The sequence below is a fragment of the Mustela erminea genome, chromosome 6 (genome assembly GCF_009829155.1).
Source record: "Mustela erminea isolate mMusErm1 chromosome 6, mMusErm1.Pri, whole genome shotgun sequence".
Lineage (NCBI taxonomy): Eukaryota > Metazoa > Chordata > Mammalia > Carnivora > Mustelidae > Mustela > Mustela erminea.
In genome coordinates, this window is record NC_045619.1 from 74,163,784 (window position 1) to 74,181,948 (window position 18,165).

The window sequence follows — 18,165 nt, forward strand, 5'->3', positions numbered from 1 at the left end:
GTAGTTAAATATTTGCAGCCTATTTGCTTTGACAAAAACCTGACTGGGCATAATTTTCTGTTTCTGGTTATTGGCTCTCTTGTAGACTGGTATTCGATAAGTACCTGTAGTTGTATAGCATCCCTTTACTTACCATGGGGGGTCAGATTGTACACAGAGCACTTAAAAATTTAAAAGCACTCCAAAGACATGAATAAAATTGATAGTCAGTCAGTAAGATCTCTGGTTTAGTGAATTAAATTTATAGAAAGACTGAATGAAATATAAGCCATGGCATAGTCTCTTATAACATTGTCATTTTTTATTCAAGTTCAAGATTGAAGAAATGAGTAAAGAAAAAATGTCTCATTCATTTAAAAAAAATACAAAGGTGATTCATTTAGGAAATTTAATTATGAGGGTAAGAAATTTAAAACACGGAAGACACTGGGATATTAGAAATCAAGTAGATAAAAATGGCTGTGTGCAAAAGTATAGCATGTTGGTGATAAATAACACTTGGCAACTTTTATAAGAAGTTCATATTTATTATCTCCTTTTATTTTCAAAATATTCCTGTGGGGCTGATATTATTATAAGCTTTTTTTTTTTTTTTTTTTTTTTTGTGGTTGAGGAAACAAGTTCAGAAATGTGAAGCAAGTTACCCAAAGTTTTGGATCCAGAAGGGAGCAGACCCAGGTTTCCAGTGAAACTAGACTCATTGCATTCAGTTCCTGTAGATTTCTACTTCCCTCTGAGACTTTCCCCAGCAGAAACAGTGTTTCAGATTTTACTAGTCAGGACAAGAAACTTTAAATTGTTTTCGTGGTCTTAGATTTCAAAGCTAGTAGATGAAGTGCTATGTTTCTTTGAAAAAATTCTTTAGAAACTAGAAAATCAGTGACTTAATTTACAGGAAATTTTAATGCAGTCTATTAGAAAGAAGGAGGAGAATATTTTGAATGTTCACATTTAAAAGTCAACTGCATATTCCCTTCACTATTTAAGAGCATGTTAATAATAAACTAACTAAGTGCAAGAAAGGGACAACTTTAACTCATGGTACTTTTAGAACTATACTGAACTCCTAAAATTTGCAACAGATGTTGGTAGCATGTTCTGGAGCTGAAGAGCTTCTCCTTATCTGCTGCAAGTTCCAAATATTAAAATACAGTGGGACACAAATGATAACATTCAATTATACCCCAAATACAAATTTTTCACTGATTACGTCTGAGAGGAAAAATTGTCTAGAAATTTCCTGAACATTGATTCCAACTGTTCTTTTAAATAAGGTCAAGAGAGTCATTACTTAATTCTCCATGCATTTTGATACAAGTTGTTAACAAGGTAGATTTGATAGTATTATATATTTTAAAGGCCTTAAGCTCATATTTTTGTTATAAGTATATTAAAAATTCCTTTAATTCAAACTATGTAAGTATTTCGAGATTTCAATCCTGTAAGCTGAAAATTGAATTTCCATGTTAAAAAAAATTCAATTCTTTTTATTTCCTATTAATATATTCCAAACAGGTTAACACTTCAATATAATTCAAGACAAGGAACACTGAACTAAGAGTTAAAGATTTAAAATCTAGTTCTGGGTCTTCTGTTAATCAGCTGGGTGAGCATAAGTGATTTTTTTTTTTAAACATTCCAAGACTTCATTTTCTAAACTATAAAATTAAAGGACAACATTTGAACACTCTAGCAATTCTAAAACAATATGACCACATGATCTGGACATGAGTGTTCTTGAAACCCTACTCCAAACATACTCTAGAATTTTTAAATTAATATGAAAAGACTTCTGACCTATTACAAGTCTCATGCATTTTACTCTGAGAAAAAGATCACAGGCCAATATTTAAATGTATTGATTTTATCTGTATATAATTCTCCCAACTTAGGTATTTTATTAGAAACCTAAAAGCAACAAACTGGAGTGGTAAGGAATTCAAGAAGCATTTATACCTTTAATGGAGATGAAACAGTGTAATAGAAGAGCGATGGACAGAAATAAAAATCTGCTTTTTAAATTTATTATGCTAACTAATGGTCATAAAGATCACCACTCTTAAGAAAAGGTTAAATTATTCAGTATATTTTACTTAAAAACCAGGGACATGCATAGTGTTTTATGAAAGTTTCTATTTTGAATTTTTTTAAGAAAGAAATTGGGCACATAAGCATGTTTGAAACCTATAATATTAACAAAGACTATTCCAGATGACTCTAAATAAATGATCTAATATTCCTGTCTAAAATCTTGATTTTTAAGAGGTGGAAATTCTGACTTTTTCAATTGTGATGAAATGTGAAATTCCATTTTAAGGAGTTCCTTTGAAATTCTCTGTGTATAAAGATTAGAGGATTTTAGCCATTTTCTCACTTTCTGTGGCTGAAGGCTTTGTCTTACAATCAAGCTTTTAAAGGACTAAAGGTAGTGAACACACGCAATATATCAGACACATGGCAAAGTCCAAGAAGGTTATAGGAAATTAAGTTATTTGCAATCAGGAATTTTTTGTTGTTCTTTTTTTTCCCTTTAGGTTGTCGGAGATCCAGGAGGAAAGAGATGGCACAAACAAACTAGACTAATTCCAGAAGGCTTAATGAATGGACTATCTAGAGATAAGAGCAGAGGTAGGGAAGCCACAAAAGAGGGTACAGCACTGGACACTGGTACCAGGGGAGGTTGTGATGACCCCTAGGTCTGAAAGGACAAGGGTAGGGGGACAGCTACCTGGACTCAGAAGGAAAAAGTGGTGAAAAGAAAAGGCTGCTTTGAGAGGAACTGTGCCCTCCGGTGAAGGACATTGTGAGCCCGAGACTATCTCTCAGAGAAAGATGAGAGAATCCTTATCCAAATGACATTCTCCTCCTGCCCTAACATCTCTTGACAGAGTCCGGAGAACAGTGTCTGTGGACATAACTGAGGTACCAGATAGCAAGGAGGATGGGAGAGAGTGAACCTGAAGGGACACACGGAGCGTATCTAGCATCTTTAGCTCCCGAAGTTTGATCAGATGCACTTAATAAGCACATGTAGAGGTTGGTAAAGGAACAAAGAGGAAGAGTGCCTGGTGTAAAAGGAGAGTCGGGTTAGGTTACACATGAGGGGCGTGCAGTGTGACATTATGAGTATATACTTCATAAAAAAATTATATACTCACTGAATCACAGTATACAGTAACTAATAAGGTTTAAATAAACTCTTGCACAAAACTTTCCACACTACATAGAAAAACATACCACCTAAAACTATCTCCTACCGTAATAATAGGACATACCATTTTTTTTTTTAACACCGAGGTCTTTATTCCTGTTTAATACATAAGCCACATCAACAACATCCGAAACCATATCCTTATGATAGCATTCTGTTAATACTTCTTGGCAGCTAACATACCGTAAGCATTGATGAATGCCTGGCTCTCCTTAGCATTTATCTTTATTTACTCTATTCAACAAACTATGGGTTTGCCTTCTCATAATACCTGTTTTACAGATAAGGTAATTAAGGTTCAGAGAGATTTTCTAACTTGCTCAAAGCCATAGAGAGAAGTGACACAGCAGGGAGGCAAAGCTTGTTAGTTTGTCCCAGAGCCTAAGTTCTCAGTGATTAGGCTGCAGGGCTGCCAACAGTAGCCAGATGGGGAGACGGTAGCAGATGAGCAGGGATGAGGGAGGCAAAGGGGAAGCAGGGAGAGGGAGAGACCCCAGGGTGATAGAGAAGCTAGAGGGCATTATATATAATCTTTACAAGTCAAGCAAGGTAGGAATTTAAATTGGAAATTATGTGGATGCAATGAATTTAGGCAAAAAAAAAAAAAATCTTCCTTTTTGAATAACCCCAAATATTATGACTAAAATATGGTCAGGTATCAATTTTTGACTATTTTTCAGTGACTCAGAAGACCTTACTGTGCTTACCCAACAATTCTCTAAAAAGTGTGGCTTCAGTGTTGAATTAAGACTAAAACAATTTAAGTTTTAGATATGCATTAACTTTTTTTTTTTTTTTTTGTGAAACATAATGCTGTAACCAGTATTACAGGAATCTACTACTTAACCTGATAATAAAGGGCTAATTTAATTGTTGTGGGCTATTTTAAAACTAATTTGCCATCAATCTTTCATGTGAAATACAAAGGCAGTCAAAACACATGGAACACTGAAGCCCTGTTCTCTAAATGTACATAGATGAGATTTAACTTTCAAAATAATATAAAAAACTATGGTGATTTATTAAATACCAAATATTCATGAGACAAAGTTCCTTATTTTTTCCCCCTTTTCCTCCTTTTGCCCTTCCCTCCACTCCCTTCCCCTCTGGCAACTACTAGTGGTTTAGTTGTTGGTTTAGTGGTTTAGTTGTTAGTTGTTTGTTTTGTGGAGACAAAGTCGCTTAACAGTTTGCTTGAGTTGAGCAGGAGCTGAAGCCAAGGAAAAAAACCACACTTTGAGAAGCTGCATAATCTTTGGGTAGTTTATGATAGTCTCTATTATTTTGAACTTAATTTTAATTTGATTTTATATTGCTACATAGGTACATGCTATAAATTCTTACAAAATGACTAAAAGACCTTATAGGTAGGTCACAGAATTTATTTGCATCATTTGAATTAATAGTCAGTTAATGGTGGTCCATTATTAGCAGATGTGGTATCTTTGATACTCCAGAATCAGGTTTAGTGCAGAGATAAAAGAGAAAATTAGGAATGCCTAACAAGGAGCAGATATGGGTTCATTGTCCCCCAATCTGCAGGCCTATGACTGTAATATTTCTTGCTGCAACCCAAAGACTGAGCTAGATGGCCGCTGACCAAAAAGTTTACTCTCTACTGCCTTGCCTTCCACCGCACTTATTTCTTTAGAATGAAGTTGGAATTTTGCCACTCCTTAAAATGTTATTGGATAACAAATTATCCCAGAGTTAACAAATTTTAAAAGAGAATTGATAGCTAAATGCAAAAGAACAAAACAAAGTAAAAAATAGTATTATTTTGATCCTGGAATAGACCCAGGATGCTTATTGGAAAAATTAAAAATATATCAAGAGAAAAAAGAAAACAAATTAAAAAAAATTTTTTTTAACATTCAAAGCTACTTTGGTACTGTGTATTAAAATACATTACTTCAAATTCATGCTCAGCTAGTACATTCAGTACTCTGATTGGTACAATGAACACAATAGTTTCTTTGTATTTGGCATGTCAAGGTCTACTCTTTCAAACTTGACAGATCCTTAGTTAAAAGATAATAGATTCAAGTACTTTATAGCTGTAAACCAGGTCAGTGTGGTTATGTGCATATACTCTCTTTTCCTGTGAGAATTCCTAAGTGTCTAGACCATCACTGGTGCTGAAAAAAATGTTCATTGATTAGATGAGTGAATAAATATGTAAAATAGAGGTAGTTTTATTCAAAACCAGAAAAGCTTTTCTTTAACTACCTATACTTTCAGTGGCTTCTTGAGTGTGCATGAGATCACTACATTTAAATATTCAAAATACATTAGTCTTTATAATGAGTGACTTCTTGAAAAAAGTTAATCAAAAATTTGAAAAATATACTTGTAGCTTAAAAATTAATGTATATAAAGCAATATGTTGCAAATTATTCCTTTTCTACATTCATCTAGTTTCTATCATTTTTGCCAATAGTAACTAACTGTTAGTTTCTTGTGTGTCCTTAAATAGGCTTTACTAATATATATAAACATATAAATATATATTTCTTTCTTATTGTCAAAATAGTGGCATAGGGTATACATTGTTCTTCAAAGCGATTTTCCCTATGTTGGGAGTTATTTCTATACTAGTGCAAGCAGTGACTGGCTTGTCACATTTCTGGTATATGGTGGGATGATCCTTAAAGTAAAAATTAATTTTTTGCAAAGAATAAAGACATACCTTTTCATTTCCTTATTCCTTAACCTTCCTTTTTACTCCCAATCTTAAATTTTAAAAACCTTGCTAGGGATGCCTGGGTGGCTCAGTTGGTTAAGTGGCTGCCTTTGGCTCAGGTGATGATCACAGTGGCATGGGATCAAGTCCCACATGGGGTTCCTTGCTCGGCAGGGAGCCTGCTTCTCCCTCTGCCTCTGCCTGCCACTCTGCACGTGCTCGCTCGCTCTCTCTCCCTCTCTCTCTCTGACAAATAAATAAGTAAAATCTTTAAAAAACAAAAACAAAAACAAAAAAAACCTTGCTAATTCCTGATAAAAATATTAATCCTTCTTGTATAGAAATAATTAGTAATGAAATTATAAATACAAAACGTGTGACTTTGTTTTAACCTGATAGGATTTCTGACAATAAAATATTCCTGCTTTATTTTGCATATGAATTTATGCCACACACTGAATAAATTTTTAATTTTTTGTAACAGAAAGTGGTGTTAACAAATAGAGCTAATTTATATATTTGTAAACAACATGGTACAAGATTGCACTGTTTTTTCCCTCTGGTAGTGGTAGATTTATACTTACATACATTCTTACACTTGACCATCCATAAAAATTTGCTACATTAATTTTTTCAACAAGTATTTACTGATTAGTTATGAAGTGCTCATATACACTGTAAAGAATACAAGAGAGATACAAGATGATTTCTGTCTTTCAGCTAAGAGGCAAGGGGATGACATAAGACATCTACTTGGAAAACGTTTAAATACATGTCACAGATGGCACTTCCATTGCAAATGTTAGATTCTTTCCATTTCCATTGCTACCAGCCTCAGCCAGTCTTTATTTCATCTTACCTAAACTGCCATGTTAGACTCCTTCCTGGCCCCTTACTTTTCAGAAGCTTCTATTCCTACCCAGTGTACATATGATGCCACAGAAGGTAACAGCTCCAACAGTTTATACTCTTTTTATAAAAACAAAATAAATATAAACCTTTATAGCAATAAAGGGCTTACTGATTATATGTAGTTTAACTAGAACATTCTACTTTTGGTTCCCTTTAGTTCCTTCTTCATCTCATGTTCCTGAACTCACAGCCTACTGTTTTCCCCCTGAAAACGTTCTAGAACTCGCTTTCTTTCTTTTTCCTCATGCGTTTTTTCTTCAAGAAACATCTCCTTTTTTCAGAATTCTGTCATCCTCATATGGTGATCTTTTATAATGTATTCATGTTAGACATAATCTGTATGAGAGAGAGATTGAGAGCAAATGTGTGTGTGTGTGTGTGTGAACAAGACCACATTTGTGGAGATTAACAGGAAGATATTATATAGTGTTATTTATATATTAGCATATACTTCTTTACTTGTTTCTTCTATCAGGCTAAAGTTCTTGACCAAAACTTGTATTTTACTAGTCTTTATTTCCACTTTAGAAAGTATAAGCTTTGTATGTACAAAGTTCTCAGTAAGTACTTACATAGTCAAATTGAAGTTATTTGAACCCAGTGATGCAGAAAAAAAAAAAATCAATTTCATTTAATGAACTGGCCTAGGAAGATTTTTTTGAATAAGGCCTTGAACAGGACTTTGGATACATAGGGGAAAAAAATTGTGACAGAGATTCTATGTTAGAAATTTGTTGGAATGAGACACAAGATAATTAAAAACAATAATCACAAAAAAGCAGCAACTCTGATTTCCATAGAGTTCTATTTTTAATAATTATATCATTGGCCTGAAGAAGTATGAAGAAGTCCGTGGCATTTATGTCAATACGATAGTAAAGCAGGACTTAATGATACTAATGAGATTCATTAAACATTAAAGATATACTGACTATTTCAAGTTGATGACCAAATTTTTTGACTAAATTTTAGAATTTTTGAGTTGGAGGTTTGCAGTATATAAAGGTCCTCTTTTAAAAAACTTGCACATGATTACTTCAAATAAGAACTTTATAAGAATGGCTTAAAATCTATGTTTAACTAGTTATTTATGTGTATTTGTCATTAGTGTCTCCTGATATAAAAAGAACTAATACCTTAATTCAAATATGTTTTGTCTGTTACATAAATTCTTTTAAATCTGTATTCACATAGCTGGATCACCTTTGCAGGTTTCTGTAAAACTTGGGTAAGTAAAGGTGTATGACTTTTTATTTTTTAATTTCTTTTTATTTCTTTCCTTTCTTTCTCCCTCTCTGTAGCAAACTGTATTTCTGTATGAAATTATTTAAAGTTAAAATGTGTAAGTAAAGATAGTTTCTTAAGCAAACTTCAACCTATATTATTTTACTTTATTAATATGAAATATAAAATTGTTTAATGATTTTTCAAAAGCTGAAGCGAATATTTCTTTAAACATAACACTATCCTTAAAGATGATACTAGTGTATATTGTGAGCTTTGGTTTCATAGTCAAAAAATTTAGGTTTCATTATTATCTTCCTAACAGAAAAGTCATAAACAGTATCTAGAACAGTGGCTCAATGTTCCAGTTACAGAGAAATATCATTTGGCTAGAATGATTTAATAATATATTTTATTATCTACCTACTGCTTTTTGCAACCAGAATATTGAAATGAAAATATTTATGGATGTTGTACTTAGAATAAAGACACATCCTAATTTCCAGAATCTGTGACTATGTTACCTACAAAGCAAAAGGGACTTTGCAGATGTGATTAAGATTACTATGAACTTTGAGATGGGGAAGTTATCCTAAATTTCCAACATAGGCCCAAGAACGTGTTTCAAAACAATTTTTTTGCGTCCCTATTACTTAGAACATACCAAACCCATAGTAGGCACTTAGCAAATATTTGTTGGATGAATAAAAGAAGTTATAATACAAGACTGGGGAATCAAGAGAGAAATACCTAACAATAAATAATTATCTGTATTTGTAGAATTCCAGAAGTGTCATCCTTTTTAAAACATAAAAATCACCCCTATTTTTTCCCTGTAGGAAAATAAGTAATAAGGTGAAAAACACCGTGAAATCAAAACAGCCCCAATGTACCTTTGAAATATGATCCAGTTTGAAAATTTCTTCGTTCCCTATAAATGTTGGAAACCATGGAATAAAAACCTAACAATTGAAAATGTTATGATGATGCAGTGCAACAAATTGGAAGTATAAAATTTTAAGTTACCTTATCCGTATAATAATTATAGTGAAAATATAATAATCCCCAAATACTGATTTTAATTAGTAAAACACTGATGGGGGGGAAATTAAAAAGGAATTACTTTGAATTAAAATATAATTTTCTTATTTTTAAAATAATCCCTTATCTCTATTAAAAACTGCTACATTTTGGGCACTTGGGTGGTTCAGTTGGTTGGGCCACTTCCTTTGGCTCAGGTCAGGATCCTGGAGCCCCTGATCAAGTCCGGCATCCGGCTCCCAGCTCTGCAGGGAAGTCGGCTTCTCCCTCTGATCTTCTCCCCTCTCATGCTCTCTCTCACTCTCTCTCTCAAATATATAAATAAAATCTTAAAAAAAAAAACCTGCTACATTTTAAGATTATAAATTTTGCTAAAATTTGGACAAAAGATGGCAAATACATAAAGACAATCTGGTGGTAAAAAATTAAATGATGGGCAGGGGGGACCAGAGGGGGAGATGAACCATGAGAGATTATGGACTCCGGGAATCAAGCTGAGGGTTTTAGAGGGGAGGAGGGTCGGGGGATGGGTATGAAGGAGGGCACATGTTGTAATCAACATTGGGTGTTACGAAATCATGGAACACTACATCAAAAGCTAATGAGGTACTGTATGGTGACTAACATAATAATTAAAAAAAGTTAAAAAATTAAATGACTCCATTGAAAAATCAAGAAATCAGGGATGCCTAGGTGGCTCAATTGGCTGTGTCCCCCTCTTGATTACTGCTCAGGTCATGATCTCAGGGTCATGTGAGCAGGGTCATGAGAGCAAGCCCCGTGTTGGTCTCTGTGCTGAGTATGGAGCCTGTTTAAGTTTCTCTTTCTCCCTCTCCCTTTGCCCCCGACCCCAAGTTCATGACCTGCCTCTCTCTTAAAAACAAAACAAAACAAAAACAAATCCAAACAATTCTGCAATCTAACCTAAGCAACCAGTTCTCTAGTTCCAATTCCATAATTCTGTCCTAGACAGATAATCTCAAATAAAGATTTATGGAACAAAGAACACAATAATTTTTAGCATAACGAATTTATGCCTAGGTAAATAGATCATACATTTAAACATCATGCACTAAAATAAATGTAGCATGAAAGAAAACCAGTGTGGGAATTTTTTTTTATTTTTTAAAATATTTTATTTATTTATTTGATAGGGAGAGATCACAAGCAGGCAGAGAGGCAGGCAGAGAGAGAGGGAAGAAGCAGGCTCCCTGCTGAGCAGAGAGCCCGATGCTGGGCTCCATCCCAGGACCCTGGGATCATGACCTGAGCCGAAGGCAGAGGCTTTAACCCACTGAGCCACCCAGGCGCCCCCCAGTGTGGGAATTTTTAAACTTAGTTTGATCTCAATAATTTTAAAAATGTATAGAAAAAATTTAGAAAACAATATGCCATAATTATACACATAATGGGTAGCACTATAGAGTATTTTAATTTTGTATGGTTCTTTACTGTTTTCCCCATTTTCATTACTAAAGTTATTATTTTATATTCAGAGAAAGCATTTTATAATGTAAATGAAAAATCCTAATATAAACAGTCACTTATGATCATTCAACATTTCAAATTCTGTAATCATATCTAGTGCATGAAAGCCTCTGTAGGAATGGGCTGTTTTAAATTCAAACAAGGGCTTTTCAAAACAGCATCAAAATATTTTTCAGGTTTGATCTGAGGAACAAAATTTTCTTAAATAATGAAAGTCAGTATTAACTATGAGAAGACAAGTTACAAATAAACATTTTTTAAGAGAAAACAACTACTATTTTGATAACTTAAAGAGCTATATTTTATTTACGTAATTACCAATATTGTGTTAGGTGCCTAAATTATTTTATGTATGTAGTCAAAGCCTACTTTTGCAGGTCTTAGAATATAAATTCTACAATTTGTAAACTTACTCCAAGAAGCTGGGTGATAATTAGTTTTATGTACCACTGCAGTTCAAATAAAAACCAATATACTGGGGGAATTATTACTTACCGTAGTAGCGCAATGAATATCTTTCCACACTGTGGCTTCCCTGGAGAGATCAGAGACTTCAAACAAATTATCAAGAATCACTTCCCCAATCATGTCATGTCTAGAAAATCTGTCAAAATCATACACACTGAAATGTAGTTTTCGGTTGCTTAGTTGATCATATGCTACGGGAAACTGAAACGTTTCATCAAATAGAGGATTTAAAGTCTTTCTGTGCACACGGGTCTGAAATTTCTTTTTCCTATCTGGAAGAAGATACATCTTCACATAAGGGTCAGAAGTGCCTGTGAAGTCTTTAGCAGGGAGATCTAAGGCTTTGATAATTTTAACAACTAGAAGTTCGTTTTCATAGTCATACTGGAGGGTGAAGTTAAGTTTCCCACAAGTTTTGATATCTTCTTGCCTGTTGCCCTCAGAGTCAACTGATTTCTGTTTGTAGAGCTCTGGTTTTATCCTCCCGATGCTGGTTGTTGTTTCTCCTCTTTGTAAAACGGGTTCTGTGCCCATGCTAAAATCAACACTGGAAACCTGCATTTGCCTTGGTAGGTGTCTCCTGAAGGAATTGTGGCTGTACATACATATACATACACACACACAAAATAATTCAGGAAGATCATTTTGATGACAACATTATATGGTAGCATGTAAACTTTCTCCCATCCCCAGGATAATGAAAGCAAGGCATTTGTATCAATGGACAGCCAGCCCCCCCACCCGACACACAGACAGAGAGACAGACACAGACACACACACACACACAGACAGACACACACACACACACACACACAATCAAAGGGCTACTTTTGAAAAATCAGAAATGCAATATTTAAAGGAAAAGTCTTCTAAAATGATAACACCTGAAACACTCAAATGTACATTTTCTATGAGCTTTTGGAATTTTGTACTCTTAACCACAAGCATATAATTACATACAATTGTAAAAAAACGGGATTACCAACAAAGTTTTGTAATCCACAAAATACCTCGAATCATCAATCATCTGGTTATATCTAGGTGTAAGTCTTATGTAGACAAATCATTCACATGGCTGGTTTCTTTATATCTGCATACTTGTGTCTCATGAATCTCATGTTTACAGACTATCCCACTGCAATAAAAAATATAAGTCCACCTATTCTTATACTGTGTTAATTATTTCTAATAGTTAAGATAACTAAATAAGTATTTGCTTGTAAAAAGAATATTTAGTGGTGACAGCCAAAATTAGTACATTTTTTTTTTCAACATTGAGTGTGCTTCAGAAATCCTGAGGATTAAAAAATGTAGAATGTTAGAATTTGGGGCCAACATAATAGGGTGTTTTAGAATTCAAACTGACTTTCCTATTATCACTGTTACTATTCATCTAGTCAACATTTCTAGGACACCAGCTAACCAGTGTCTTTTTTTTTTTTTTAAAGATTTTATTTATTTATTTGACAGACAGAGATCACAAGCAGGCAGAGAGGCAGGCAGAGAGAGAGAGAGAGGAAGGGAAGCAGGCTCCCTGCTGAGCAGAGACCGATGTGGGGCTTGATCCCAGGACCCTGGGATCATGACCTAAGCAGAAGGCAGAGGCTTTAACCCATTGAGCCACCCAGGCGCCCCTAACCAGTGTCTCTTAAATGTGATTATACTAAGATTTGTTTCTCTTCTACTCCTCTGTGATTTCCGGCAGGAAGCGAATCAACTTATGTAACTACTCAATGCTTAGTTCCAGGTCTTTTGTTCTTATTCTCCTTAGTCTATCAGACTAATTGTTTCTCGGACTATAACTGTCATCTTAAATCTGATGGTCTCCTGCCTTTATCTCAGATATATAAGCTTCTAGTTCCATATTTCTATATCTCTAAAAGAGACTTTCTAAATGCTTATCCTAATTTTGCTCCAAACTCAAGCAAAATCATTATTATCTGCCTTTTACTCCCAAATTGGTACTCCCTTCCACAGTCTTAGAAAATAGCTCTAACATTTTTATCAGTCACTTAGGCTTAGAAGCCTGAATTATGGTTTGAATCTCCTTTCCTTTATTCATGCAATTTACTCAATTTTCTAAATCTTGTTGATGTTTGCTTTGAAACATCCCATATACTTGTCCATTCTGTTTCATTTCCATTGCTACTCAGTCCAGGTCCTCATCACCTTATACTTGGCTTTTTATACTAGCCTTTGGCTGATTTTCCTTCTTTAGCTCTCTCTTACACTTAACATCTATCTATCTATTACTTCTAAATCCTGTACCCTCTTCTGTTGTTTATTATATCAGATCTACATTATTTTTTATAGCAAGTGCTAAGTAATATGGAGGACACTGCTTATCTAATACTTGACTCATTGATATACACGACTGATTTAAGAGGGATAAAAAACTAGCGACAACCAGAGTTAAGATACCTAGCCAAGATACCATTTGAGAAGTAGTTCGAGATGCTGAGGAGGTTGAACCTAGCAAGGATAGGAATCTGGCTTCTAATATCTAAAGGACTGTCATGGAAGAATTAATAAGAATCAGCAGAATTACAGGGAAAGATAGACTTCAGCTTACTATAGTGGAACATTTAAAAATATCTAGAGCTGTCCAAAATGGTGAAGTAATGAGCCTCCACAGACCCCAAGTATAGAAACAAAGGTTAGATGTTGAAGGAAAATGTTTCTGCCTCAAGTGAGATAAGGCTAGATTTCTCAGTGTTTAACACTTAATTTTTATAATTCTCTATCATTCTGTGATTCTTTAATAATTTTATTCAAGATATCATTTTATATATTAAAATTGAATTTTATTATGTAAACTATATATTATGTAAAATCATAATTATAACCTGAGGTGTTCCAAATTCATCCTCTTACATTGAATTAGCTTATTTTCTATTAGTGGGACTGAAATACTAAACAACTTTTTTTTTTTGTATGTGACACTTTCCATATTTCCTTTTTATGTTGTTGTTTCAAGTATTTATTTATATTTTAGTTAGCTAACATGCAGAGCAATATTGGTTTCAGAAGAATTTAGTTATTCAACACTTACATATAATCCCTAGTGCTCATCACAAGTGTCCACCTCAATGCCCGTCACCCATTTAGCACATCTGCCCACACACCTCCCCTCCAGCAACCCTCAGTTTGTTCTCTATAGTCTTTTCTGCTTTGCTTCCAACTCTTTTTTCCCTTCCTTTCCCTAAGTTTATCTGTTTTGTTTCTTAAATTCCACTTATGAGTGAAATCATATGGTATTTGTCTTTCTCTGAGTGACTTATTTCTCTCAACATAATACACTGTAGCTCTGTCCACATCATTGCAAATAACAACATTTTATTCTTTTTCATGGCTGAGTAATATTCCTGTGTGTGTGTGTGTGTGTGTGTGTGTGTGTGTGTGTGTGTATTTTGTGTGGGTGTACCATATCTTTTTACCCATTCATTAGTTGATCCTTTGGGCTCTTTCCATAATTTGGCTATTGTTGATAATGCTGCTATAAATACCCTTTTGAATCAATATTTTTGTATTCTTTGGATAAATAGTAGTGTAATTGTTGGGTCATAGGAGAGTTCTATTTTTAACTTTTTGAGGAACTTCCACACTGTTTTCCAGAGTGGCTGCACCAGCTTGCATTCCACCGACACTATAAGAGGGTTCCCCTTTCTCTGCATCCTCGCCAATCTGTTGTTCATTTTAGCCATTCTGATAGGTGTGAGGTGATATCTCACCATAGTTTAGATTCATAGGTCTCTGATGATGAGTGATGTTGAGCATCTTTTCATGTGTCTGTTAGCCATCTGTATGTCTTCTTTGGAAAAATGACTATTCATATCTTTTGCCCATTTCTGAACTGGATGATTATTATTATTATTATTATGATGATGATGGATGTTGCATTTGATAGACTCTTTATAGATTTTGGATACTAACCCTTTATCAGATATGTCATTTGCAAATATTTCCCCCCACTCTGAAGGCTGCCTTTTAATTTTGTTGATTTTTTTTCCTTTGCTGTGCAGAATCTTGATCTCGATGAAGTCTCAGTAGTCCATTTTTGCCTTTGTTTCCCTTGCCTCCAGAGATGTATCTATAAGAATTTGCTATGACTCATGTCAAAGAGGTTGCTGCCTGTGTTTTAATCTAGGATTTTGATGGCTTCTTGTTTCACATTTAGGTCTTTCATCCATTTTGAATTTATTTTTGTGTGTGGTGTAAGAGTGGTCTAGTTTCATTCTTTCTCATATTGCTGTCCCATTTTCCCAGCAACATTTGTGGGAGAGACCATCTTTTTTCAATCAGATATTTTTTTCTGCTTTGTCAAAGATTAGTTGGCCATATAGTTGTGGGTCCATTTCTGGGTTTCTTTTCTGTTACACTCATCTATGTGTCTCTTTTTGTGCCAGTACTGCCTTGATCACTACAGCTTTGTAATATGGCTTGAAGATTGAAATTGTGATGTCTCCAGCTTTGCTTTTCTTTTTCAAGATTGCTTTGGCTGTTTGGAGTCTTTTGTGGTTTCTGTATGAATTTTAGGACTGTTTGTTCTAGCTCTGTGGAAAATCTGGTGGTATTTTGTTAGGGATTGCATTAGATGTGTAGATTGCTTTGGGTAGTATAGACATTTTAACAATATTTATTAAATATGAGCATGGAATATTTTTCCATTTCTTTGTGTCTTCCTCAATTTCTTCCATAAGTGTTCTGTAGTTTTCAGAGTACTGATCCATTACCTTTTGGTTAGGTTTATTCCTGGGGTCTTATGGTTTTTGGTACAATTGTAAATGGGATTGAGTCCTTGATTTTTCTTTCTACTGCTTCATTATTGGTATGCAGAAATGCAACAGATTTTTGTACACTGATTTTGTATCCTGTGACTTTAGAATTCATAAATCAGGTTTAGCAATTTTTTGGTGGAGGCTTTTGGGTTTTCTACATAAAGTATCATGTCATCTGCAAATAGTGGAAGTTTGACTTCTTCCCTGCTGATTTGGATGCCTTTTCTTTTTGTTGTCTGATTGCTGAGGCTGGGACACTAAACAACTACTTAAATACTATAGAAATGGTACAGCTAATCACAGAAGCCCCAGTGGCCTAATGGATAAGGCATTGGCCTCCTAATCCCATTCTAATTCTTGATACTTTTTTAGCCCTAATATGATAATGGAATACCATTTATTTCTTTAAGCCTATATATCTATCTTTGATACACAGGATTAGGGGCTTAAATTAGGGACAGGCAACTATTAGAGAATATTTAGGAAAAGTAAGAAGAATTTTAAAAGGAATACAAGTTCACACCAACCACAGTAAAAATCTCACTCCCTTCACTTGCCAGGTGCTTGACGCTGGGCAGGGCCTCTCACGGCATCGGTCTGAACAATGGTTGTAATGCTGTTACCTGCGCCATAATGTGTGGTGCAAATTATGTGAAATGATGCATGCCAAACATTCAGCCCTTTGCCTGGCACGTAGTAAATACTCAACAAATATTAGCCATTAATGACAATAAAAATGTTGATGTAAATTTTAAAAAATAATAAAGGAACACAAGTAGTATATGTTCTGAATTATGAAAGGGGTCTTATATAACTTAGTTCTATATTCAGTGTACTTAAGAGATTAGGAATATTTTGTTAAATAATTTAATATTTCTGCCCAAATCACATTCACTTATATAATGATTTTTAAAAAAAGATTTTATTTATTTATTTGACAGAAAAAGAGTGAGAGTGAGCAAGCACAAGCAGAGGAGCAGCAGGGAGAGGGAGAGGGAGAAGCAGGCTCCCCGCTGAGCAGGGACCCTGACAGGGGACTCCATCCCAGGACCCCGGGTTCATGACAAGAGTCCAAGGCAGACACTTAACCAACGGAGCCACCCAGGTGCCCCTATAATGATTTTTAAAGAAAACTTTTGTAAACAAAGCCTCCCAAATGTAAATTCCTTATATTTTATAGATTGATTCCATTCACATTCACTTATACTTTTCAATATCCTAAAATTTTAACCTTCTATCCTCTCCCTAAAAATCAGTAAATTCTTTCTTAAGTCTCTGAATATAATTGTACAGCTGTAAAGCCCCTCCAGCAGGAATCAAAGAGTAGTAATGTTTTTGTTCCAGTAAGCTAGTGTCCTAATTATAGAGTAAATAGTGCATATTCTAAGTCATAGTTTAGCTAGTCAGTTAAGAGAAGCTTTAATTATTACAATGCTAAACTAGTGCCATGACAAAACAGACTCTTTCTTCTTGCTCCCCCCACCCCACCAGCCCCTTTTCTTCTTCTTTTCTGGAATGACATGATAAGTGGCTAGTCTCACACAAATATACAACCGAAGTATAGGCCACTTGACTATTACTGATCTCATTCGTACCCTTCAGACCTAGAAGGGCAACACCCAGGCACTTCCCCAGGTAGGGAAGGAAAAACTTTCCCTGCCTTACCTGGAATATCTGACAGTAGCTAGAGTCAAAATTACTTGATGCCATAGGAATAACATGCATTAACATGGTGATTTTCAAATGCTTATTACCAATAGATCCCTTCCTTCAAACAGAATCAGAAGCCAGAAGCTGAATATGTAAAGACAGAGTTGGTCTGGTTGTCATGTAGGTAGAGTCCTGGGATCTCACTGGAAACCAAGCCAGCTTTTCTCTACTAACCAGAAGAGGCTGCTTAAATATCACAACGCTGACATGCGTGGGGAAAATGCTGACCTGGAATCAGACAGTTTGCTTCCAGCTTCCCTAAGTGAGAGCAACTTTGGGCAAGTCACTTAACTTGTTGGAGTTTTACTCTCATTTATAAAACAGTCCTTTCAGTGTGAAGACTGAATGAGATATTAGATATGATGACTTTGAAAATTGTAACTTCTCATAGTCTGTAACAGTTATTATCACTAGAATTCAGGACACAAGGACCTGAAGTATGAATACCATAATGAATTCTCTGATTCTGACAATCACAAGCCTAGGGCTGCTGTTTGGGGCTGCACAGGTGGCAGAAAGTCATTCCTGAGCGAGCACATCCTGGGTCACAGCCCTGGGTAACACTGGCCCTCCAATTCATTCACTTCTTAGAACCTAGCATTTCTCTTTTCCTTAAATGGGAAACCTTTATCCTATTACACTTAGCTGCA

The 18,165-nt window shown here is 34.9% G+C and overlaps 1 protein-coding gene across 1 annotated transcript in view; it reads right to left on the bottom strand.

Annotated features, from left to right (window-relative positions):
- Positions 1-18,165, bottom strand: part of SYT10 (synaptotagmin 10) — a 70,445-nt gene that overhangs the window by 25,244 nt on the left and 27,036 nt on the right. Inside the window, exon 3 of the mRNA XM_032347720.1 lies at positions 11,055-11,622. Coding sequence (XP_032203611.1) covers positions 11,055-11,622 — 568 coding nt within the window. The remainder of the gene's footprint in view (positions 1-11,054; positions 11,623-18,165) is intronic.